This window comes from Phycodurus eques, chromosome 16 (genome assembly GCF_024500275.1).
Source record: "Phycodurus eques isolate BA_2022a chromosome 16, UOR_Pequ_1.1, whole genome shotgun sequence".
Lineage (NCBI taxonomy): Eukaryota > Metazoa > Chordata > Actinopteri > Syngnathiformes > Syngnathidae > Phycodurus > Phycodurus eques.
Window position 1 is genome coordinate 4,351,446 of NC_084540.1, and position 27,739 is coordinate 4,379,184.

Consider the following 27,739-nt stretch of genomic DNA (forward strand, 5'->3'; position numbering starts at 1 on the left):
TTGCTGTGTGTGTTTGGGTTCGAGGAAAGAAACCTCTAGCCGTCTAGAACTCATCAGAATTTCAGAAAGTGTAGCAACCTACAGATTACGAGACGTTTCTCGTCACTTTCCCTAAATTTTATCCACATAAAATGTGACGTGGTGCCCCTTTTCCTAGATAAAATAGCTTAATTTATAATGCTGTAATTTAAAATTACGCTAAACCGGAAGCAACGCAGGCGTCGCTTCCAGCTCATTCTTTTCTCCTAAATTAATTAAATTTTTATGTAACCCGTATACGCTACAGAATACAGGTTGAAAAGGATTTGCAAATCATTGTATTGTTTTTATTTAAGTTTTACACAACGTCCCAGCTTCATTGGAATTTGGGTTTGTAGACATACGCATAAACCGCAAACACTATCTTCTATAACCGCACATACTGTACATGCAGACAGGCACACAAACCCACTGCTTTATGTACATGTTCCCTCCCTTCAATTACACACAGATTTTTATCCTGGCATGAATGTTTCGCCTTGAATTCCTCATTACATTCCCCAGTCTATCGTTCAAAACATTTTCAAGCTGTTATCTTTTGCATTCGTCTGAGGACTGTGTTTTGATAATAAGAATACAGTCGTGCTCACATTTTGGAAAGGGGAAAGGCATGGAAGAGATAATACACAAAGGGGATCAAGGTTTGCAGAAAGAGGAAAGCTAAGATAAACTATAATGAAAAGAGAGTTGAAGGGAATCCTGGAAATAAATCAGGAGGGTGATGAAAAAAATATGTTCCTTTCATATAGGTAAAAAGATTTTGCTTTCCATTTTACCGTCTGTCTGACTTCAATCTTCATGTCTAATCATATAGCCTTATCTTTGACTTTATCTTTCTAACCTCCTCTGTTTTGTTCCACTTTTATTCCTTCCATTCTTCAGCCCATTTATTTTACCCACTTTGATAATGGCCAGTACAACACCCTTAAATTAAGTGCTGGATACTATGAAAGCTTGCCCTACTGTTAGCCTCAGCACATAAAACACTGTGTCTTCAATTTGGTGGAAACATTTCACTTGGTGACAGTAGTTCATACATTACTCATGAGCTTGAGTCCTGGATGTGTCTGGTCGCCAAACTAGATTTTTCTACAAGTACGAACAAAATAAGTGATGTAATAGCAACATTCAAGGAACTTATAACCAATTCGTAGTGAGCCACCAAAAAGGAAAAAAAATATGACAATGGTCACTGGAACCTTTGGAGGGTTATGGTTTAGTGGTTTCGCGATTGCCTATTCTAGTGCAATTAATTGAGTGTACATCCTAGATCAGGGATGGGCAACTGGTGGCCCGCGGGCCTTTTCCTCACTAGGATCGCGGGCGTGCTGGAGCCTATCCCAGCTATCATCGGGCAGGAGGCGGTGTACACCCTGAGCAGGGCACATACAAACAAACAACCATTTGCACTCACATTCACACCTATGGGCAATTTAAAGTTGTCAATTAACCTACCCTGCATGTTTTTGGGATGTGGGAGGAAACCTTTTAGAGCGTGTGCATAAAATGTATCACATAATTAACGGGTTGCTGCCACAGACATATATACTCCCAAATTTCTGTGTATTGTACTGGTACTCTCACTTTCCCCCAAAGGGAGTAAAATAGTCAGAGAACAAATCTTACTCTGAACAGGGAACAGAGCAATTGCAAAAACAGAATGTTGAATGTGTATCTGTGTTTTTTGCCTACCTACTTGTAATTGGATAGCTGTCAGTGGAAGTTACAATGTCATTATATTCACTGCAGTAGGTTTGGCAGCTAATCACACACACACGCACACACACGCACACACGCACACACACTCACGCACGCACGTACGTACACAGATATTGTTTTAACACCTCTAATTCACCAAATATGTGCTTTGTTTTCCTTTCAAGAATTGTCATTCGACTGTCAGACCTAGGCAGACGACTCACGAAGACGCAAACAAACATTAGCTGTATGCGTTCGAAACATAATGATGCTGACGTGTTCATTGCCAAGTGACAAGCCATATCTCTCACAGTTTGCTCAGCTATTTCTTCGCTGTAAAATTCCCTAATTTCTGATCAAATCTACATTGTAGAGTGCGTGTCCATGGTCCTGCGGGTTTTGAGAGACAGAAAGGAATGCATGGTAGTTTGACCTTGAAGGACCAAACAGGCACAAATGACTATCTTTGTGAAGCACCTCTACTGGCCTGATAACAAAGCACATCCACATTTGGTATGTTGCTATTTCCGAAGCTGTGGACATGTCCCAGATGCCAACAAATAATGGTGTATAGCAAAAGATAAATGTGGATCGGCAAAACGATTTTTTACTGTGGTATACGGCATGGCAATGTTAAGGCTTCGTCTCTTTCTTTAGGTTGCTAAATTTCTTTATCAGTTGCTCCTGGTTTGACAGATAGCACTTTGCCTTTGTTTATATATTTCACTGTGGTGTGATATGTTTAGACTGCTCTTGTTTTGTTGTACTTGCATTTTGTACATTTGAACAGTATTAAGTGCGCTTCATTCTAAGAATGGTAATTTTCTGTTTGTAACTGTGTTGTGTTGTATTGTAACGTATGACGAGAAATGTGCTTCACCAACTAGGCCAGATTACCCTCGAAGAGACCTTGGTCTCAATGGGTTCTTATTTTCTGGTTAAATAAAGGTTTTGATTAAAGTAAGGAGGTCAGTTCTGCGGAATGGCCTTATAAGGAATACTATTCGAATGTCCTAATCTACAGTTGTGCAGAGAAGGCCAACCAGTACTTTCGTTGAAGCTGCAGTGATGAGTATGGAAACCTGAATCAATTACACATCTTAATACTGGATTATACACTGAATCCAGCATTTTCAGAGAGGATAAATTTGTATGCAAGTAAAAGATGTCACCATAGTCCATTATCAAATGAAGAGTTGCCTGTAAAAGTCTTTTTCTCACACTGAAGAAGAAACAACTTTTTCAACAGTTTCACACAGTTTCTTTGTAAAACACGCAATACAGTATGATGTTTGAATGACAAATTTTCTTTCAAGTAAAATCCCAGATATCTGGAAACAGAAACTTTTTTCTTGTTCATGTAACACTGACAAACATAATTTGTATTGCTTGATTTCGAAAAGCTGAGTACAAGGTGCAGCTGATGAATATTTTTCTGAATAACAATGAAGACAGATTGCAAATGTTCTTTGGCACTTGTTAATGATGAAGCAGAACAATACAAAACACTGTCATCCACATCAAATGAAATTTGGCATCAGCTACATTTTGATGCATTTATATAAACAGGGATGCACATAAGTGGTGCGCAGGTGTGCTTGAGTACTGGAAATCTTAAAAGCGCACCCAGTGCAAGTGTGTCACCAAGCATTTTGCATTCTTTTTTTCCCTTCTTGTTGCACAGCGGTAGACGAGGGGATTCGAGAAACACCTTCAAACAAACGAACAAATCTTTTGAGTCAACGTACTGAATGGAACCACTTTTTTCTCAGTTTATTTGAGCTCAGCTACGAGCTTGTGGTGTACGAGAAACCTCCCCGCAAATGTTGCCATTCGCTGGGCTGCAGCGGTGGTAAAGTGTGCATATAAGATGAACAAAGTGGTCTTGCTGCACAGCAGGTAAAACCCTCTGTCAAAATATTTTTTTTAACGTAAAACCAGACTGTGGTATCCTATACAGAATGCAAGGTATGAAATAATATACAATGTGTTTAAATGAAAGTCTATTGCTACAGGTATGTATGTACAGGCTGTTTACCAGCTGTGAGGCCCCAATATCATCAGGCTCAGACTAAGACTAGTAAAATGGAACGCACATGCAATAAGACCTAATAAGACCTAAAAGTAAAAAAAAAAAAAAAAGAATAGAATTCAAATAAAAAAACTGTTATAAGATCATTAAACAACCCTCCTTGAGCCGTCACGTTATCGTGGTGGAGGGGTTTGTGTGTCTCAATGATCCTAGTAGCTAAGTTGTCTGGGGCTTTATGCCCCTGGCAGGGTCACCCATGGCAAACAGGTCCTAGGTGAGGGACCAGACAAAGCACGGCTCCAAAAAACCCTATGACGAATAGAATAAATGGGGTTCGGTTTTCCCTTGCCCGGACGCAGGTCACCGGGTTCCCCCTCTGGAGCCAGGCCTGGAGGTGGGGCTCGAAGGCGAGCGCCTGGTGGCCGGGCCTGCCCCCATGGTGCCCGGCCGGGCACAGCCCGAAAGGGTAACGTGGGTCCCCCTTCCCATGGGCTCACCACCTGTGAGAGGGGCCATAGGGGTCGGGTGCAGTTCGAGCTGGGCGGTGGCCGAAGGCGGGGACCTTGGCGATCCGATCCCCGGCTACAGAAGCTGTCTCTAGGGAGGGATCACACTCCTCAGCCTGCCTGGTAAGGTCTATTCAGGGGTGTTGGAGAGGAGGGTGCTTCGGGAAGTTGAATCTCAGATTCAGGAGGAGCAGTGTTGTTTTCGTCCTGGCCATGGGACAGTGGACCAGCTCTATACCCTTGGCAGGGTCCTCGAGGGTGCATTGGAGTTCGCCCAACCAGTCTACCTGTGTTTTGTGGACTTGGAGAAGGCGTTTGACCATGTCCTTCGGGGGGTCCTGTGGAGGGTGCTTCGGTAGTATGGGGTACCAAACCCCCTGATACGGGCTTTTTGGTCCCTGTACGACCGGTGTCAGAGTTTGGTCCGCATATCCGGCAGTAAGTCGGACTCGTTTCCGGTGAGGGTTGGACTCCGCCAAGGCTGCCCTTTGTAATAAATTTTGTTCAGAACATTTATGGACAGAATTTCTAGGCGCAGTCGAGACGGAGAGGGGGTCCGGTTTGGTGGCCTCAGTATTGCATCTCTGCTTTTTGCAGATGATGTGGTTCTGTTGGGTTCATCAAGCCGTGACCTCCAACTCTCACTGGAGCAGTTCGCAGCAGAGTGTGAAGCGGCTGGGATGAGAATCAGCACCTCCAAATCTGAGACCATGGTCCTCAGTCGGAAAAGGGTGGCATGACCTCTCCAGGTCGGGGATGAGATCCTGCCCCAAGTGGAAGAGTTCAAGTATCTTAGGGTCTTGTTCACGAGTGAGGGAAGAATTGAACAGGAGATCGACAGGCGGATCGGTGCAGCGTCTGCAGTGATGCAGACTTTGTATCGATCCGTTGTGGTAAAGAAGGAGCTAAGCCGAAAGGCGAAGCTCTTGATTTACCGGTCGATATACGTTCCTACCCTCACCTATGGTCACGAGCTGTGGGTCGTGACCGAAAGAACAAGATCCCGGATACAAGCGGCCGAAATGAGTTTCCTCCGCAGGGTGTCCGGGCTCTCCCTTAGAGATAGGGTGAGAAGCTCGGTCATCCGGGAGGATCTCAGAGTAGAGCTGCTGCTCCTTCACATCGAGAGGTGGCTGGGGCATCTGATTCAGATGCCTCCCGGACGCCTCCCTGGTGAGGTGTTCCGGGCACGTCCCACCTCAAAGAGACCCCGGGGACGACCCAGGACACGCTGGAGAGAATACTGCTTCGGTTGGCCTGGGAAAGCCTTGGGATCCCCCCGGAAGAGATTGATGAAGTGGCTGTGGAGAGGGAAGTCTGGGCGTCCCTGCTAAAGCTACTGCCCCTGCGACCCGACCTCGGATAAGCGGTAGAAAATGGATGGATGGATGGAAGATCATTAAACAAAGAAAACAACTTTTATTCCTATATTTATACAGAAAATTATATTTATACAAAAAATAAATAATAAATATGACGCGTCTACAAATGGACACAAGTTCATCCAGTGAGGTCGGTGGGTTATTAAAAAATCAGCACGAAGAAACAACCTCTGGTGCTCATTTGAGACCCAGACAATTTTTTTTTATGTGCACCCTTCTATGTAAATAGAAAACAAAATGGGACCCATTGGCTGTCAACCAGTTCAGGGCAGGCACGTGCACATGCACAGACATTTTTCGAGGCAGGTGCTCTAGTTAAAAAAAGGTTATCCATCCCCAGAATTATTAAGGCAGTTTAGAACAAACGCTAGTATGTAATAAATTTATGTATTTATTTCTGTTAACACAATCAACACAGTCAACAATACAACTATTAACAAAGGAGTTAAAGGGAGGCTACAGTGGATATAAAATATCAACAATCCTCTGGATTTTGGAAGGAGAAAGGGAAGGGGGGAGCATATGTACAATTCTCCCAAGGACTCAAATATATGCCCATCAGATTTAAAAACAGATGGGTAAAATTGATGACAGAGAGTTTTTAAAAAATATATATTATTAGGGATGTAAAAAAGGACACTTTTTTGGTTCAGGACAAAAGGGCAGGTGCTTAAGCACCACCTAGTGGCTATGTTTTCACCTGCATGGTTCAGTATTTATCCTGTCTCTCGCCCAATGTCAGCTTAAATAGGTTCAAGCTTACTTGTTATCCTATGAGGATAAGTGGTATAGAAAAGGAATAGATGAAAATGGGACCCAGTATGGACCCTTGGGGGACACCATTTGGAACAGACAAAGCATTTGAGCAAGCACCCCTCACCTCAACTCTTTATGTTCCGCCACTCAAGTAGTTACCAAACCATTTGACTGCTATTTTAGACATTGCAATATTGTCCAATCCCTGGGACATAATGAAATGAGTGAATAGTCTGAAAAGTATGAAAGGTATTCATTCATGCATTCATTTTCCGTACCGCTTATCCTCACTTGGGTTGCGGGCGTGCTCGAGCCTATCCCAGCTATCTTCGCGCGAAAGGCGGGGTACACCCTGAACTGGTCACCAGCCAATCATAGTATGAAAAGTATTATTAAAACAAATCAAAATCCAGTGGAACCTCTAAATTTGAATGCCCTTGAGGTCATGCCTCTGTTACGTTGCATACCTCCACCCCACTCATCCTCCTCATCTGCTGAAACACTCATCCAATCCTTCCTCACCTACTAACCAGACTACAACAACAGCATTCTCTTTGGTCTCCCTCCCACTGTCCTCCAAAACCTCAATATATTCCGAACTCAGCTAACTGGATGCTCACACACTCCCGCTCTAGCCAACACACCACTCCTATCCTCTGTCACCTTCACTGACTTCCCATACAGCAACACAACAAGATTCCCCTCAACAAATCTATGAACAACCTTGTCACCTTATACCTAACTGATCTCCGCAATTGCCACTCCCCCACCCACCACCCCTGTTTTGTTGATTTCTCACCCAATCACCAAGGCCAACTACTTCACTGTAAGGGCCAGGGGCCTCACTTATCAAGGCTACGTATGTACAAACGGGCCCTGACAGATGCATAGGCAAGTCTTGTGACCTTTCAAAAAAATAAATAAATAAAACTTCACAGGAAAAAGCACGGAGGCACGTTGCATCTTCACAAAACAGGGCCTGAAAGATGAGTATGCAGGTTCCTGCAGAAAGTATGTGACCCTTAAAAATAAAACTTGACTGAAAAAAGCGCGCACAAGTATGGAAACTCTAACCCACCCGCATATTTTACGGATATTTTGTAGACAAGGAAATGTAGCGACGCATGAGACGGCGAATGGAAGCCATACCTGGATAACATTTTGCACTTTGTATATAACTTTGTTGTTGTGTTGTATGTCCTTTTCTAAATAATGATACTCCTCAAATTGCCCGATTTGGGATAAACAAAGTAGACTCATTGATCGATCGATTGAAATGGATATGATGCAAAATGAAACTGGCGTCTGGCAATGGGGCGCAATTATTTTTTATTGGCATCCATTTAAGTGCGACCAATTTTTTCCAACAGTCCTCCCTGTTGAACGCATTGCGTTCACTGCAGCAGCGGTGACGTCCTGCCACTCGGCGAGTTCCTTTTATTTGTTGTGGCGTTTCCAAAGCCACCGTCCTCGCGGATAAACATGTCGACTTCTGTCTCCGTTAAGTTTATTTTTTGCCCGAATTGTTTCTGCCGTTGCCATTAATTCATCCTTCAAAATACATTAGCCAACCTCATTTATAATCATGAAATGATTTAGTTTGTTTGATTTTGTTGCAGAATCATCGTGCCTACTTTCCTAAGTGTGTGACTTGTCAGGGAAAAGTCCCTACAGGTGTGTGTATCACAATAATTTCCAACAGTTGTGCGTAATATGCGTATTGATTCCCTATTTGCCGTTGGCGTGTGGCGTGCACGGGGGAGTAGAGGGGGCGGCTGGCTATTTTATTTGTTCATGTGCTGAATTTTATTTGCAATAAAAGATTGAACAGTGCTTTTCCAGTTCTGTCGCTCAGCCATGTCACTGTTTGATTTGCATATTACGCCACCACATTGAAAAAAAAAGCCCTTAATTATATCATTGGTTGTACATGAATAAAATGTGGTAATTGTTTGTGTGCACGTGTAAAACATCTGAGTATTAAGAAAAGCGCTATACAAATCAGATTTATTAGTATCATAAATTTAATTCAAAAACTCGAAAAGCTTGAACCGCCATCGTACTTGACATCACAAAGGACATCAACATATCGTCCGAGAGCTCAGTGTACGTTATAAGAACTAACTTTGGCAAGCAAAGGATGAACTCTGCATTTGCTTTGAAAATTTGTTTAGCTGTGGCTAAACTAAAGATAGTTTAGCCACAACAGAATGAGATAAGAAGACACATTAAATGTGAACAAAATTGATTTAAATGTTTTTTTACACATGTATGACAGTGTCATACAAGTGTAGTAATGTTATTTTTACCTTAAATGTTACACTTTGTTTTCAATTTAGGGATAACATGAAGTAACTGGATTTTAGAGACCTTTTTGTAGCATCTCTGATACAAACAGATTGCCTGTCATGCAACAACATGCAAGTATAAGCACATTAGATAATTTATGCTGTAGTCACATTGCTGGCTCATGTTTTGATGATTTAATGTCCATTCATCTGAGTTTAGCCATATGTAGGAAATATTTTAACAACACTTCAATTCCATCCATTTAAAAGAGGTAAATGCGCTCCAGCCAATAAATACAGTGCTGTGAAAAAGTATCGCCCCCCCCTTCTCAAATTCTTATATTTTAGCATAGTTTCCCCGCTTTATTGTTTAAATCAAGCAAATGTAAATATCAGACAAATATAATAGAAGTCAACTTAAAATGCTGTTTTTTAATGGTGATGTCATTTATGAAGAAGAAGAAAAAAATATAAAAAGTTACCTGGCACTGTGTGAAAAAGTAATGGCCTCGTGAACATAATTACTGGTTGGGCCATCCTCAGCATCCTTCAACTGAAAAGCGTTTTCTATAACTGGCAATGAGTCTTTCTCATATCTGTGGAGATATTTTGACCCACTCTTCCTTGCAGAATTGTTTGAAATGAGCAAAAAAGGGTTTTCAAGCATGAACTGCCTTTTTAAGGTAATGTAATTGCATTTCAATCAGATTCAAGTCTGGACCTTCATTTTGTTTTGTTTTTTTAAGCCATTCAGAAGTTGACTTGCTGGTGTGTTCTGTATCATTATCCTGCTGCGGAACCCAAGTGCGCTTCAGCTTGAGGTCACAAATTTATGGCTGAACATTCTCCTTCAGGATTTTCTGTTAAAGAGGAGATTTCCTGGTTCCAACAATCGCACCAAGTTGTCCAGGTCCTTAAGTCACAAAGCAGCCCAGAATCATCACACTACCACCACCATCTTTGACTCTTGGTATGATGTTCTTTTTCTGAAATACCGTGCTACATATATGCCAGATATAACGAGACACACACCTTTCAAAAAGTTTTAATCTCATCAGTCATTATATGGACTGATGAGATTAAAACTTCTCAAAACTCTCTCAAACGTCTTGGGAATCATTCAAATGTTTGCGAGATGCGAGAGGCGGGGTATACCCTGAACCGGTCGCCAGCCAATCGCATGGCACATATAAACAAAGAACCATTTGCACTCACATTCACAGCTATGGGCAATTTTTTTGGGGGATGTGGGAGGCAACCGGAGTACCTGGAGAAAACTCACGCAGGCACAGGGAGAACATGCAAACTCCACACAGGCGAGGCTGGATTTTAACTCCGGGTCCTCAGGATTTTAACTCCGGGTCCATATGCTAACCCATGTTTTCTTCATGTGAGGATAATATTCTTCATGTGAGGATAAGGGCTCTCCGTATGGTTGGCTGGAATTCTCTAAAATTTATAAATCGCATTTGTAACCCGTTCCAGACTGATAGATTACTATTACTAGTTACTTTATTTCTGGACTGTTCTGGAATTTCTTTGGATCGTGTCATTTTGTTGCAACTTTTTTAGATCTTGAGTCAGACTTGATTTTGTCCAGACAGATTCTGTTTGTGATTTCTTGATTGAACAGGTCTGGAGGTAATCTGTCTTGGGTGTGATCAGTGAAAATGAACCAAAAATTGTGATTAGCCACAATGAATTCCTGATTTAAAAAGGGGGAGTGGGGTCACCCCGCCTCCTGCCCGATGATAGCTGGGATAGGCTCCAGCACGCCCGCGACCCTAGTGAGGAGAAGAGGCTCAGAAAATGGACAGATGGGCTGGAGTTTAGGCATGCTTATAGCCAAATAAATAATCTGCGAATATATATATATATATATATATATATATAAAAGACACCTAAATTTGGCTTATTACAGGTAATCATTACTTTAAAAGGCTATTTATTAGCAATCGTGGAAATCAAAGAATTTACTCAGTATGCATATTTAAACTTCTTTCAGTATATTATACTTCAAGCATAATGTAGCCTACTCTACCACCAACATCCTAAATACCAGAAATTTAGCATCTATTTTAAACGCCACTACTTTGGTTCGCTCTATTTAGTTCAACTCATTCTTTTATTCCTTTTACTAAAATCCTCTGTGATATATATACAATATTGGCTAAATATCCTTGAAATAGCATCGATGGCTTGAGGTTAAAAAGTGTTCGATCTATACAGAAGCATGCATTTGTATTAGGTAAAAAATAGAGGGCTCCTTTATGAACTCATGAAAGCCACTTAAAAGCATTTGTCACTCTTACTTTTATCCAATGTATGTATACCTTTCACTAATACTACGATACTTTTATTCTTGTTTTTACATGCTTAGGGTGCTATCAGTTCAAACTACTATGCAGCCTTTCAACAAATCTTTAACCTAAATATATAAAATGTTATAATGTAGCCTACAATGGACATTTGCCGCTCATCCAACATTTCTCAGTCTTGAACATTATTTATTTTATTTATTTATTTATTTGACATGGAGTTTGCATGTTCTCCCCGTGCCTGCGTGGGTTTTCTCCGGGCACTCCGGTTTCCTCCCACATCCCAAAAACATGCATAAATTGGAGACTCTAAATTGCCCGTAGGCATGACTGTGAGTACAAATGGTTGTTTGTTTCTATGTGCCCTGCGATTGGATGGCAACCAGTTCAGGGTGTACCCCGCCTCCTGCCCGATGACAGCTGGAATAGGCTCCAGCACGCCCGCGACCCTAGTGAGGAGAAGCGGCTCAGAAAATGGATGGATGGATGGATGTATTTGACAGGGACACTGCAATCTGACATATTTACAAGCGTGCAGCTGATGTGATGGATCAAGAGTTTATAGCTCCTGCTCATTCTCAACTCCAGTCCCCAGTTGGGCTCTTCCACAACATTGTAGTACAATAAAAACGTATCCATCCATCCATCCATTTTCTGAGCCGCTTCTCCTCACTAGGCTCGCGGGCGTGCTGGAGCCTATCCCAGCTATCATCGGGCAGGAGGCGGGGTACACCCTGAACTGGTTGCCAGCCAATCGCAGGGCACATAGAAACAAACAACCATGAGAATCAGCACCTCCAAATCTGAGACCATGGTCCTTTGTCGGAAAAGGGTGGCGTGCCCTCTCCAGGTCGGGGATGAGATCCTGCCCCAAGTGGAGGAGTTCAAGTATCTTGGGGTCTTGTTCACGAGTGAGGGAAGAATGGAACGCCTCCCTGGTGAGGTGTTCAGTCAGGACCCATCCCCTCACCCGAAGGCGGAGGGAGGCTACCCTCTCGTCCACCGGGGTGAACCCCAACATGCAGGCGCTGAGCCGGGGGGCAATAAGTATACCCACCACTGCTCGGCGCCTCTCACCGTGGGCAACTCCAGAGTGGAAAAGAGTCCAACCCCTCTCGAGAGGACTGGTACCAGAGCCCAAGCTGTGCGTGGAGGCGAGTCCGACTATATCTCGTCGGAACGTCTCGACCTCACACACCAGCTTGGGCTCCTTCCCTGCCAGAGAGGTGACATTCCACATCCCTAGTGCCAGCTTCAGTAGGATCGGATCGCCAAGCTCCCCGCCTTCGGCCACCGCCCAGCTCGCACTGCAACCGACCCCTATGGCCCCTCCCACACGTGGTGAGCCCATGGGAAGGGGGACCCACGTTACCCTTTCGGGCTTTGCCACCAGGCGCTCGCCTCCGAGCCCCACCTCTGGGCCTGACTCCAGAGGGGGGCCCCGGTGACCCGTGTCCGGGCAAGGGAAACCCGAATCCATTTATTGTACTCGTCATAGGGGTTTTTGGAGCCGTGCTTTGTCTGGTTCCTCACCTAGGACCTGTTTGCCATGGGTGACACTGCCAGGGGCATAAAGCCCCAGACAACTTAGCTCCTAGGATCATTGGGACACACACACCCCTCCACCATGATAAGGTGACGGCTCAAGGAGGGGTAATGCATTATTGTGACAGAAAACCACTCAATCACGCTCCCTCTCACACTACATATACACTATTTAGAGATGAGTACAGTTTTGTTTTTTCTTGATCCAGGTTTTTGTTCCGGTGGTGAACAAGCTCTGAAGTGCAATTTATTTCTGGTGGAAGGGAGTTCCAGAGTTTACACCTCTTGTAGGAAAAGGCAGAATGGGGGATTTTGGTTTGAGGAGCTTGTGGTGATGCTCTTTTTGTCTCTTGGTAAATATGCTGAGTGGCTCAGGTGCTAAGTTGTTTATACATTTGAAAATTAGTTTAAGAAAACATAAATCACTAAAGCTTTCAAAGCAGAGTAAGTTATATTTTTTGAGGATATGGCAGTGGTGGCACATGACCGTTTTTTATTCTTTACTTTTAAAGTTTGGTTATACAGGGAACAAATGTGTTTGGTGGTAGTGGAAGCAACTTGAGCCCAAAACGTCATGCAGTATGAGATGTGTGAATAAAATCATCGCACCCATGTACAGCAGGGTGGCCTGGCTAGGTACATAATGTCTGATTCATTTAAAACAGTTTAAATGACTTTGTATTACTCTCCAGATTTTCTTAAAATGTTTATCGAATTTAAGTTAGGGGTCGAGTACCAATCCAAGATACTTCAATTCTGTTACAGTTTGTATTTTTTTGTTTTGTAAATTTACATGAAAACTTTGTTCTAAATGTATTTATTAAATAGAGAAACACATTGACTCTGTTTTTGAAAGGTTAGGCCCCAACTGATTTTTATTGAGCCAATGCCTGACCTCAACCAGAGCTATAGATAGAGCATCAGAAACCTGCTCTTGTGTCTTGGCGGGTGCACAAAAAACTATCATCTGCGTGCAGATTGAGGGCAAGTCATTTGTAAATAGACGAAACAGCAACGGTCTGAGTATTGAGCCCTGTGAGACGCCCATTTATATTTTTAGAAGTGAGAAGTGAGATTTTTCTTGAGCAACATCTCAACCTCAAAGTGCTTTATTGATCAAATGTTTAAACCTTTGTTACTGGTAGTTGTACTTAACCTCTCACTTTGTCCCCCAATTTCAAAGCCTGCATTGTGTGGCTGTTCCTTTATCTGCCACTGCTTATTTTTTTCTTCACCTGTTCAACCTGCTATTGTCACAGCTAGGGCTGGAGGCTACAGCAGCCCCTCCAGTGAACACAGTGATTTTTGGCACATTTTGCGTAATCTCAGATGAGATTCTTCATTCTTTGCACTCTTTTTTTTTTTTCTTGATTGGCTCAGTCGACTGTCTGTATTGAAGTTGGATCAATGGGCCACCTCCTCTATGTTACAGGGTGGGAGTTAGGCACATTTCGTTCTATATCCTGAGTGGTTCAGTTTTATGTCTGTGTTATAGATGGATAAAAGGGGAAAAAATATCAATCATCATCCCATCTGCCCCAAAGTGTCCAGTGTGCCCAATAGCCAGTCCACCCCTGATTACACCGATCATTATACTGTATGTAAGATGTCTTTATATTCTCCTACAAAGACTGCGCACATGGGCAAAATTGTTTGTACCCTACCATGGTCACTAAAATAACTTTAAATTACCTGAAAAGTAATGAGTTAAAATTAACTGAAAATTGAATAATGACCATCGAACGAACTTGTAACTTAAATTGAAAATTTAAGGAATTGTAATCCGTTATTATAATAATGATGAACAACATATGATAACAATAAATAATATAAGCAATATATACATCATAATTATAAATTGACATGCACATGCACATTGATTTGGTTATACTTTCCCTTAGTTATATGTTAATGCCCCCCCCCCCCCACACACACAGCGGCTGAAATAAATATTTCACACGTCACCATTTTTTCACATTAAATATACTTCCAAAGGTGCTACTGACCTGAAGATTTCACCATATGTTGGGGAAAAACCCAAGAATACAAAGAAAGTAGAACAAATAAGAGCAGAAATTAAATTGGGTGTAAAAATGTGAAATGACACAGGTAAAAAGTATTGAACATGTGAAGAAAGGGAGGTGCAAAAAGCTAAGGAAAATCAAGACAGCACCTAAAGTCTATCAATAGTCAAACAGCAATCCAACCCCTTGTCAGTGCAAATGAATATCAGCTGGTTCAGTCCTAATTGATGGGCTTCAAAAAGGTCTCCTTGCCAAGGTGTGAGTCAAGACACATCTCATGATGGGTAAGAGCAAAGAACTGTCTCACGACCGTTGCAAACTAATTGTTGCAGAACATAACGATGGCATTGGTTACAGGCGCATATATAAGCTTCTGAATGTTCCAGTGGGCACGGTTGGGGCCATAATATGTAAGTGGAAAGTCAATCATCCCACAATAAATTTGCCTTGATCAGGTGCTCCTTGCAAGATTTCTGACACAGGAGTGGAAAGAATAATCAGAAGAGTTGTCCAAAAGCGAAGGACCACCTGTGGAAAGCTTCAAAAAGACCTGGAATTAGCAGATACTCTTGTCACAATGTCACAGTGAGTAATGCACTCCGACACCATGGCCTGTATGCACGCTCACCACGCAAGACCCCATTGCTGAAATAAAAGCATGTCAAAGCTCTTTTAAAGTTTGCTGAACAACATTTAGACAAGCGAATTAAATACTGGGGGAATATAGTCTGGTCTGATGAGAGAAAAAAATAACTGTTTGGATGCCATAATGCACACCACGTTTGGAGGAGAAATGGCCCTGCACATCACCCTAAAAACACCATGCCAACAGTTAAGTTCGGCGGTGTGGGGCTGTTTCTCAGCAAATGGTACTGGTAAACTTCACATTATTGAAGGAAGGATGCATGGGTAATTGTACTGAGACATTCTTGACAAAGGTCTGCTGCCATCTACGAGGATGATGAAAATGAAACGTGGGTGGACATTTCAGCAGGATAATGATCCAAACCATACTGCCAAGGAAACTCTCAATTGGTTTCAAAGAAAAGAAAGAAAGTTGCTAGAATGGCCCAGCCAATCACCTGACTTGAATCCAATTGAAAATCTATGGAAAGAAGTGAAACTCAAGGTCCATAAAAGAAGCCCATGGAACCTTCAAGATTTGAAGACTGCTTTTGTGGAGGAATGGGCCAGCACCGTAACTGTTTAGCTTCAAATTATTCATCACCATTGCAGAATTTTTCAAGTTAAAGTTCATTATATATTATTTTATTTTTTTAATCACACCAGAGCAATGCATGGGACTAGTTTCTCCATACAGGAGGCGTCTTGAAGCTGTCATTGGAAACAAAGACTTTTGTACAAAGTATTAAATAAATGCCAGTTGGGGTGTTCAATACTTTTTCCCTGTGTCATTTCACATTATTACACATAACTTAATTTCTGAGCTTATTTGTTCTACTTTTGGTGCCGTGTTAAATATATATTTTCAGCCGCTGTGTGTGTGTGTGTGTGTGTGTGTGTGTGTGTGTACATTACCAGTAAATTACTGTAAAAAAAAAAATTAAAACTGGGGGAGGCGAGCAGTCTGAATTGGATTCTAGAGTCATGCACCACTTGATACATCTTAATATACTGTATACCATTCCCAATTTGAGCACTATTTGTGCAATACTAGTTGATTATCTTACCTGAACCAGATGACACTCCGCGAAAGCAGCAATTGGCTGCTGTTTCTTGACCTCTACAATGAGCTTACTCCAATGGAAACATCCTGTTACTACCAAACCCACATGGATCTAATCAAAGCATTTACAACACTACTTTTCTGCAACAGTCTCCAATTGTTAGTCTTCAGTAGGCCTATTTCTCCACAAAAGATAGTCATCATTATTATTGCATTATCATATTTTCTTGCATGTGTCTCTTGTTATATACACAACTTATTTACATCAAAATGTTGTTAAATTATATTACATTACACTTAGACATTGCTATAAATTCTACAGTTATTTTCCACATACCATGCAGTAAAATACTGTATAAATGATTGTATGTTCATTAAACATGGATTCCACTGCATCATGGGATTTTGGTTGACATCCACACCATAAACAGAGAGTTACAATATATATATATTTTAAAATCAGTTTATTAATTCATAGTGGTTCTATTGAGTCACACAGGGAAAACAGGAGCTCCTTTGACTTGGGAAGAAGTAGGCCAAATTGAGCAATTGTAAGGAAGTACAGGCTTGTATCTAACTTAGTTGATAAGTCACCAGGAAATGATTAGCTTAGATTCACTTAGCATACAGCTGAACAGACTGGGATGTCACTCTATCGCACACAACCCACAGTCAGGGTTTCATGAAGACAAAGTGCAACATAAATGTAATACGAGAGTTAAATAAGACACACATTCAATGAACTATGGGTAACAAAAACACACATTATTCATGTTGCATTAATCCTGATGGTTCATGAACATTAAGAATTAGCGTCTCTATGACGGCATCGGTTCAACTTTCATGGCGCAATGCATGCTGAGAGCCACGCAGCTTCTGCTGCAAAATGCAGTCATTCTGTGTGACGTCAATGAAAATCCCATTATGCAGTAGAAACTGTAGTTAATTACTGAATAATAACTTTAAAGTATTTTACTGTATAGTATGTCGTAAACAACTGTAGAATTTATAGGAATGTCTAAAAATTTATGTCTGCAAAAGTTTAATGATTTTGACTGGAAGAAGAGTGAGTCTGACTTTGTGGATGATCCATATTGCCTATATTTGTAGTCATTAGTAAACTAACTGAACTACAAATTGTCCTAAATCTCTACACAGTAACTGCAATATGGCAAGACTGTGGAAGTATGTATGCATGTTCCAGACCGTTTTGGTTTATTTTAAATTATTTATCATATTTCATGATAGTTTGGTTTGCATATTTGATTTGTGACTTCCAAATTATTTTGGAATTATGGCACCACTTTTTCTTTAATTAACCCTAGTTCTCCTGTTTATTTTGATTTAGGAGTTATATTAAAATTGTCTGTTATTTTTACCTTTGGTTTTGCAGATAGTTTCATGTTAGTTTAGAACATGTTGTTTGTTGTGTTGGCGTTTTCTCCTTCTGAAGTCAAAATAAACACTACTGTGAACTTCGCACCTTTGTGACACTGACTTTTCTTGGGAGTGGGAGGAATGGCTTAAGACGTGGCCACAGTAAGGACAGATCCTTGTGACACTGGAGCAGCGAATGACTTATAGTCAGATGCTTTGCTCAAGCATAACTGAGCTTTGAATGCAAGGTGAAATAATGCATAGCTCCTTTGTATGGCATTTTCAGTGGATTTGTCATTTTTGACCTGGCCTGCTTTAACATAAAATGTTTTCTATAAATCTCCCGACAGTTGACCCATGGGACTGGTGCTTTAATACCAGTGAGAGAAATGCTCCACCAAAGCAATTGGCAGCAAAATTTCCATGACATTTTAATTCCCCCATCTGTTCATATTTAATTAGGTTGGGACTTGGATTTACAGAGGCATAAATGGAGCTGCAAAGCAATTTGCAACACTCCAACAGTCTTCTCAGGAGGCCACATACTACATTGCCATGAAGGAGTTTGCTGTGTGAATGAGACGGTTAGTTGTATGAGAGGAAAGTTATTTAGTACTTTGTATTGATGTGGGGTGGCAATAGTTCATCTAGAAGGACTAGAAATCTAAGAATGGTTAATTTTTTGCTAATTTGCTTGCTGGTTTCTTTCAAGGTGCCCTTAAGCCTAATGACAAATGGTCATTTAAGATCTCTTCATGAATCAGATAAAACAATTTTCTCAATATGTACAACCTGGGGGGGGGGGGGGGGGGGGGGGGATAGTTTGAATAAAGACCAAACAATTGACTGATGGTACTTTGGTATTCTTTTCGGTTCTATACAAGGATTTGTATGACTATTTTTGTATTTTCTGTTTCTCAAAGTGGCAGCACACAAATAATTTATTGTGTTTGAAGTTTACTAATCAGGTTGGTTATTAAAAGATTAATATGAAAATACAGATAAGAAGTGGCTTTCAGCATTTTCCTGTCAGGTGTCACCACAAGAAGTAATTCACACTATTTCTTGGGCATAGTTTTTATCTTTTCTTTTTTTTTTTTTTTACACCAGATGATACTACTTTGACAGGTAGCCTATGACAGTGAGTCGTTTTGCAACCTCCCTCTCCTGGTATGCCAAAGCATCACTGCTCAAGTACAGTTGAGTGACAGTAAATTCAACTTTTACATTTACATTTCATCTTTGAGAACCTTTTGTTTTCAAACAGGTGTTTACAATTTATTTAATGTGCAATTAATATTCAGTCAATCATTTTGTTAAATACAGAACAGTGTTATATTCAAACTGTGCAAATGTTACAGTGGCTTACAATAATATTAAATATTCTTTTTAGGAATGAAACCTCTAAATTGCCCTTACGTGTGAATGTGTGCTCAAATGGTTACTTGTTTTTTCTGTGCCTTGCGATTGGCTGGCGACCAGTTCAGGGTGTACCCTGCCTCTCGCCTGAAGATAGCTGGGATAGGCTCCAGCACGCCCGCGACCCTTTTGAGGATAAGGCGGTACAGAAAATGGATGGATGGATGGATGCATGGATGGATGGATGGATGGGTACATCTAGAAATACAGAAATAGAACTGTCATGGGTTTCTACAAAAATAAATCAAATATAAAATAATATCAGTACTATATCAAGATTTAATGGGAGGAAAGGGGAGTACTGTGTATATTAAACAGAGATGGGAAAGGGAATGAAAGGTAAATATCAGAGAGACTGAATGATTGCATATGATAAAAACGCAACTATCCACAACATCGTCTTGCGGTCTGTTTAAAGAGAAGATAAGTACTTGCTGAAGATCATGATGGCAGCATATTCAGTAAAAAGGCCTTTACAAAGAAATGTTTCAATCCAGGACATTGGACATCAGGTGAATGGTTCAATATCCTGAACAAAATATATGACATTATCTTATCTTATATTAACCCACAGAGTAAAAACTAAGGAGGAACGATGTCAAGAAAAATAGGTGAACTCAAACTCAAAAGATAAACACTCTTAGACCATATCACGGCCATGAATAACTTTGTGAATAATGTAGCAATCCAGCTCATGTTTTTTCTTCTTTTTTTTTTTTTTTTAACGCTGTAAAAAAGGAAGTGGCCTGATTCTAATCTGATGATACACAGCATTGATGAAAAATGTTAGATTACCTGATAAATGGGTGCAGACTTTCATTCATTGACATGGACATTTATGTTCTACAACTGGAATCCAATCGTTATACTGTATACGTCAAGTATGATTTTCAATGGGTAGGCATGAAGGAGGGTCTCGCTCAGTTTGTCTGTGAATATCATGTTTGTAAACCACTGTAATGATGAACAGATACCTGTATATGGTGGCCTTGCATCCCTTCGGATTTGTGATAGCAAAGCTTTTGAGTAGAAGATAAAGATTAGTGGGTGAATTTCATCTTGTCCTATCGATTATGAGAGAGAGAAACGCCAACACGTTGGAAGTCGAACAACTTTAGGCCCCTCACACGCAAACAGAGTATGTACATGTTTGCTATAAACAGAATATGTGTAACTGTAGTTAGTAGCTAGTGTGTGTCGCGATCGTGAGAAAAGATGATGCAGTTCAAAGAGGGAATGATGAACACTATGTAACAAGCCACAAACATAATACTTGAGCCATGTGGTAAGTCAGCATCGCTCACGACGTGTTTCAGAGTTGTATATTAGTAAATAAATGATTATTTTGCAAGACGCCTTTCTCAGTTTTGTTTTTGTTGTATTATAGTTTGAGGTGTGACAAAAATTCTTCTGCTGTTTACTGAAGAACAGAAATAAGTAAAAACCAACAAACAGAGAAGAGAGTCTACTTTTTCTTTTGGGAGAGTTGGTGCTTAAATTTTCATAGAACACAATATTCTGTGGATCTTGAAAGATCAGTCAAAATGCTCTAAAACGGCCGGCAATATGGGGAACTCTTCTTTGAAAACGGCTGGCATTGAATGAGTTATTACATCGATACATTAAAAAAAAAAATTTCGAACACAATCATTATTTGTGTTTTTCTTTGCAGGTCACAGGTCTGTGAAAGCAGAAGTGCGAGTGGACGGAGATGATGTCCATGCAAAGTATGTACACTTCATGGTTTTACAGAAATTAGCTCTTCCAATCAATAATAATTCAGTACTTGCAAAATAAGCATTTGTACTAAAAATTGGCTCAAATGTAATCACTTACAAATGTGTTATCTTTTCAAAATGTTATCGATTAAAAGCTGAATAATCAAATTAGTCCAAGTGCTGCACTAATACTTTATCCAAGCCATGTTGCGACACCTACCTGTACATCCCCCGTGGGTGCCACACCCCTGAGAACTACTACGACTACTAATAGTAACCCATCAATCCATTTTCTGAGCCGCTTCTCCTCACTAGGGACGCGGGCGTGCTGGAGCCTATCCCAGCCATCATCGGGCAGGAGGAGGGGTACATCCCGAACTGGTTGCCAGCCAATCGCAGGGCACATACAAACAAACAACCATTCACACTCACATTCACACTTACAGGCAATCTAGAGTCTCCAATTCATGCATATTTTTGGGAGAACATGCAAACTCCACACAGGCGGGGCCGGGGATTGAACCCGTGTCCTCAGAACTGTGAGGCTGACGCTCTAACCAGTCGTCCACCGTGCTACCACTACTAATAGGAATAATAATACATTGGTTTTGTATTGCAATTTTTTAGATATGCAAAGATGCAAAGAAACTATTTAAAATGAAATACAGTCGTACAAAATCTCTCTAAAACAGATACATTTCCTTCAATTAAACCACAACAAAACTGCGATAATTGTTTTTGGCAATAAAGAAAAGAGGATTGCTGTTAGAAAATGCCTGGAGTCACTCTCTCTAAAAAACAAAGACCTAGTCCGAAACTTTGGTGTTCTGATAGATTCCGACCTGACTTTCAACAGTCATATCAAATCCATCCATCCATTTTCTGAGCCGCTTCTCCTCATAAGTGTTGCGGGTGTGCTGGAGCCTATCCCAGCTATCATCGGGCAGGAGGCGGGGTACACCCTAAACTGGTTGCCAGCCAATCGCAGGGCACATACAAACGAACAATGGGCAATTTAGAGTCTCCAATTCATGCCTGTTTTTGGGATGTGAAGAAAACCCACGCAGACACTGGGAGAACATGCAAACGCCACACAGGCGGGGCCGGGGATTGAACCCCGGTCCTCAGAACTGTGAGGCTGACGCTCTAACCAGTCGTCCACCGTACCGCCATCATATCAAATCAATTACTAAAACTGCCTTTTACTATCTGAAGAACATATCCAGAGTGCAAGCTTGTGTCAAGCAGACCAGGAGAAGCGCATCCATGCTTTTATCTCAAGTACACTTGACTATTGTAATGGTCTTCTGACTGGACTCCCTTAACAGAGCATTAAACAGCTGCAGCTCATTCAGAATGCTGCAGCTCAGGTTCTGACCAGAAGAATGAGGTCAGAGCATATTACTCCAATTTTAAAGTATTTACATTGGCTTCCAGTCAGCTTTAGAATAGGTTTTAAAGTTCTGCTACTGGTGTAAACAGTTTAGGTCCTGAATACATGAAAGAAATACTAATGGAATATAAACCCAGTAGGGCTCTGAGATTTGACTCAGGTCAAATAGTGGAACACAGAGTCCAAAGCAAACATGGTGAAGCAGCATTTAGCTATTATGCTGCACACAAATGGAATACGTTGCCAACAGAAGTGACGTCATCCCCAAGTGTGCATGCTTTTCAGTCCAGGTTAAAAACTCTTCTTTCTTCCTATGCTTTTTAGAGCATTTCCACTTTTAAATGATATTTCTTGCACAGTACACTGTTTTAATCCATCCATTCATTTTCTTTACCTCTTATTCTCACAAGGGTCGCGGGCGTGCTGGAGCCTATCCCAGCTACCTTCAGGCGGGAAGCGGGCTATACCCTGAACTGGTCACCAGCCAATAGCAGGGCACATATAAACAAAGAACCATTCGCACTCACATTCACACCTGCGGGCAATTTAGTCTCCAATCAACCTGCCACGCATGTTTTTGGGTTGTGGGAGGAAACCGGAGTACCCAGAGAAAACCCACACAGGCACAGGGAGAACATGCAAACACCACACAAGTGGGACTGGGATTTGAACCCCAGTCCTCAGAATTGTGAGGAAGATGTGCTAACGAGTCATCTACTGTGCCGCTGCTGTTTTAATTGTAATTTTTCCCCCCTCTTTGTTTTAAATGTTTATAATTTTTTTTATAAATGCTTTTAATCATGTAATGCACATTGAGTTACCTTGTTTATGAAATGCGCTATATAAATACATTTGCTTTGCTCTTAATACCACAGCGGTGAATAAAGATAATTCGGTTTCAGAAGCAAAAATGGTTTGTGAACGTATCATATTAATAATCTTCAAGTAAACACTGCTTTAAAGATTGTCAGTTTTTGTTTTGAGGGCGGCTGTGGATCAGTAGGTAGAGCACGTCGTCCAGTGACCGAAGGGTCTCTGGTTTGAATCCCAGCTACGAATGTCTGGCTATCGAAATGTCCTTGGGCAAGACACTGAACCATAATTTGCTCCCAGTGGGCCTGGCAGCACCTTGCATGGCAGCAGTCGCCCATTGGTGTATTGATGTGTCTGTGAGTGGGTGAATGTGAGGCCTCGTAAAGCGCTTTGGGCACTGTGATGGTGGAGATAAAGCGCTATATAATTGCAGTCCATTTACCATTTGAATGTGGAGATGCGACTGAAAATCTTGAAAAATCTTAGATTTTCTTTATCACCTTCAACAGAAAGCTGTGATTTAGCAATTTTTCAAACTAATTACAAATATGTAAAAACAATATAATTGCTTGAAGGATTGATTATGATTAAAGTTGAAGAATCAAAGTACCCCTTGCATTATTAAAATATTCTGTATGAGGACCTCGGAGGAGAAAGTTTGGACACCCCTGTGCAAGAATTTGAGACTGTCACAAATAAAACCAAAACATATTTCAATTAAAAAAAAAAAATCTTTGTGATCAAGGAATTTCATGACTACATCATTATATTTTTCTCTTGAATGAAGAACACAAAAAAATTGCAGTAGACTGCAGCCTGTGAATAACTGAATAACTAAACTGGTGGCCAGCCAATCACAGGACACATATAAACAAACAACCATTCACACTCACATTCACACCTACGGGCAATTTATAGTCTTCAGTTAACCTACCATGAAGGAAACTGGAGTACCCGGAGAAAACCCACGCAGGCACGGGAAGAACATACAAACTCCACACAGAAGAGACCAGATTTGAACCCCGGTCCTCAGAACTGTGAGGCAGATGTTCTAACCAGTCGCCCACTGTTTCAACATGACTGTCAATAAAAGTCTAATTTCAATGTACACAGTCCCACTCCCAGTCAGTCCATCCATGCAGGTCAAACTGCAATCAATCAGTCAATCAATCAATCAAATATATTTATGATCCATCCATTTTCTATAACACTTATCCTCACGAGGGTCATGGGTGAGATGGAGCCAAGCCAAGGAGACTTTGGGTGAGAGGCAGGGTACACCGTGGGCTGGTCATCAGTCAATCTAAGGGCACATATAGACAAACAACCATTCACACTCATTCACTCCTCAGGATAATTTAGAATTTCAATTAACCTAACATGCATGTTTTTGGAATGCGGGAGGGAGTCGGACTACCCGGAGAAAACCCACGAAAGCGTTGGGAGAACATACAAACTCCACACAGGAACGCTGGAGCCTGGTTTCAAACAAAACAATCATGTCCTGTATTATGTTATTATTGTAATTACTTGTGACCCTAGCTGTGACAAGTAGGTGCCATCTTCGTGGAATTTTCTAAAAAACATGGAATGAGAAGTTCAAATGCCTCTAAAATCCTCCATAACAAATACAGTCAGGGAAAAACAATTGATGACTAAAGTTCACGACCTACTGCCCACATTGTTTTTCTGTTGAATAATGTTAGGCTGGAGAGCGCTCTTGCTGCGGGACTTCAACGCTCACGTGGGCAATTGCAGTGAGACCTGAAGGGGCGTGATTGGGAAGAACGCACCCCCCGGTCAGAACCCGAGCGGTGTTCTGTTATTGGACTTCTGTGCTTGTCACATACTATCCATAATGAACACCATGTTCAGACATAAGGGTGTTCACGTGCATTTGGCACCAGGACACCGTAGGCCACAGTTTGATGATCGACTTTGTAGTCGTGTCATCGGACTTGCAGCTGCATGTCTTGGACACTTGGATGAAGAGCAGGGTGGAGCAGTCAACCAATCATCACCTAGTAGTGAGTTGGCTCCAATGGTGGGGAAAGATGCTGGTCTGACCTGGCAGACCCAAGTGTATTGTGAGGGTCTGCTGGCAACGTCAGGCAGAGTCCCCTGTCAGAAGAAGTTTCGACTCTCACCTTCGATAAAACTTCGCTCATGTACTCGTTGAGGTGGGAAACATTGAGTCCGAGTGGACCATGTTCCGGGCCTCCATTGTTGATATGGCCGACCGGAGCTGTGGCCGTAAGGTGGTTGGTGCCTGTCATGGCGGCAATCTCCGAAACCACTGGTGAACACCAGCGCTAAGGGTTGCTGTCAAACTGAAGGAGTCCTATTGGGCTTTTTTGGCCTGTGGTAGTCCGGAGGCAGCTGATGGGTACCTGCTGGCCAAGCGAAACACAGCTTTGATGGTCCCTGAGGCAAAAACCCGGGGCAAGTTTGGTGAGGCCATTGAAAACGACTCTCGGAAAGCTTTGAGGAAATTCTGGTCCACTATCCAACATCTCAGGAGGGGTAAGCAATGCACCATCAGCAATGTGTATAGTGGGGATGCTGCTCCTCCCCATCGAGAGGAGCCAAATGAGGTGACTCGGGCATCTGGTTAGGATGCCTCCGCACGCCTACCTGGTGAGGTGTTCCAGGCACGTCCCACCGGGAGGAAGCCCAGGAGATGACCCAGGACACGCTGGGGAGACTATGTCTCTTGGCTGGCCTGGTAACGCCTCGGGATGTGTGGCTGGGGAGAGGGAAGTCTGGGTTTCCCTATTTAAGCTGCTACCCCGTGACCCGACCCTGGATAAGTAAATAAATGTATGGCACTCTTAAAATATTTTTTTATCTTCAAAAGACCCCACACATAAAGATAACAAAAACGGTATTGAACAGTTTTGGTTGTTTTGTGTGTGGTGTGGTCTGAGAAGCTCAACACAGCAGACCACACGCATAAAGAGTGTTTTGCACCACTGATCTCAAAGTCTCACATGATCACACGTTACCTCACAAAACTGAAGAAGAAGAAACAGTTCTGGATATGCGGCAATGTTTCCGAGAGTGCTTGCTTTGGAAAATACTTCTTGCTGTCTGAGTAAACCACTTTTCTACATAAATAGGGTAAGATATTTTTGACCAGATTTTCCGAAAGTGTTCCCAAAAAATAATTTTTTTTTCCCGAAGCAAAAAGCTACATTTCTCCAGAACCCATCGTCCGGTTTTTAACATTCTTGGTGCGCTTTAATCAGTTTGAAGTAACTATTCAACCAGACTTTTTCTTTTCTTTTTTTTTTTTTTTTTGACAGATTGTCATTTTTTGGAAATCTTGTCACGTTACTACTTTGACTAGGTAAGATATGGCTCCATAGTTATTGGGCTGATCATAATCATGTTGAGATATTTTTATTATTAAAAATATCTTTGCAAAAAGTATCATTAATCTTCCAAGTGTGTGTCTGATTTGGATTTTTCTTGAAAGTTCATTTCAATCAAAAAATAAATCTGTTGCCTGGTTGCTCTTTCATTCAATTAAACCACCCCATTAAGCCATATGTTATTTGGCATGTTTTATGCATCTGTGTAGTTTTTTTAAGAAAATGCAAAAGTTCATTGTGGACCTCAGTGTGTTTTCCTGCCTCGCTCAATCTGCTCAGTGCATCTTGGCGCCACTAGAGTGTCTAATCACAGCTGCCTGATGCAACTGGCCTCAGTGGAATCAAGTTGCTCGCTAAATAGATTACTGCCAGATTGGGCCCCTTGCAGTAATATGACAACATAAACATTTTACTTGTACACTCACACATTATGGGTGCAATATGGAGCTCAGACTAGCAAAATGTTAATATAATTTACATGTACTAAGTTTTAACTCTGGGCTGTTCATCACGATAGGAAATAGTTAAATGTCAAGTATCTTGGGGTCTTGTTCACGAGTGAGGGAAGAATGGAACGGGAGATCGACAGACGGATCGGTGCAGCGTCTGCAGTGATGCGGACTTTGTATCGGTCCGTTGTGGTAAAGAAGGAGCTAAGCCGAAAGGCGAAGCTCTCAATTTACCGGTCGATCTTCGTTCCTACCCTCACCTATGGTCACGAGCTGTGGATCGTGACCGAAAGAACGAGATCCCGGATACAAGCGGCCGAAATGAGTTTCCTCCGCAGGGTGTCCAGGCTCTCCGTTAGAGATAGGGTGAGAAGCTCGGTCATCCGGGAGGATCTCAGAGTAGAGCCGCTGCTCCTCCGCATTGAGAGGAGCCAGATGAGGTGGCTGGGGCATCTGATTCGGATGCCTCCAGGACGCCTCCCCGGTGAGGTGTTCCGGGCACGTCCCACCGGGAGGAGACCCCGGGGACGACCCAGGACACGCTGGAGAGACTACGTCCTTCGGCTGGCCTGGGAACGCCTCGGGATCCCTCCGGAAGAGCTGGATGAAGTGGCTGGGGAGAGGGAAGTCTGGGCGTCCCTGCTAAAGCTACTGCCCCCGCGACCCGACCCGGATAAGCGGTAGAAAATGGATGGATGGATGGAGTCTAATACATTTACTGGCTTCTTTATTCACACAGCAATGCTTTTCAGTATGGCCAAAATTAATGGTTTATAATATACAATTGCCCATCTCAGCATTTGTACTGCAGTTCTAACGAGACAGCAGTCAGAGACACATTTCTGCAGAGACACATTTCTTATATTAAGTGTCATCAGCGGGGCCGAATATAATTTTTCATATTCGTTTTCATTTTGAATA

General features: G+C 41.8%; 1 protein-coding gene across 1 annotated transcript in view; it reads left to right on the plus strand.

The window, feature by feature from the left end:
- Positions 1-27,739, plus strand: part of LOC133414659 (junction plakoglobin-like) — a 127,619-nt gene that overhangs the window by 44,328 nt on the left and 55,552 nt on the right. The window contains exon 2 of the mRNA XM_061700171.1: positions 20,744-20,798. Coding sequence (XP_061556155.1) covers positions 20,783-20,798 — 16 coding nt within the window. The 5' untranslated portion in view covers positions 20,744-20,782. The remainder of the gene's footprint in view (positions 1-20,743; positions 20,799-27,739) is intronic.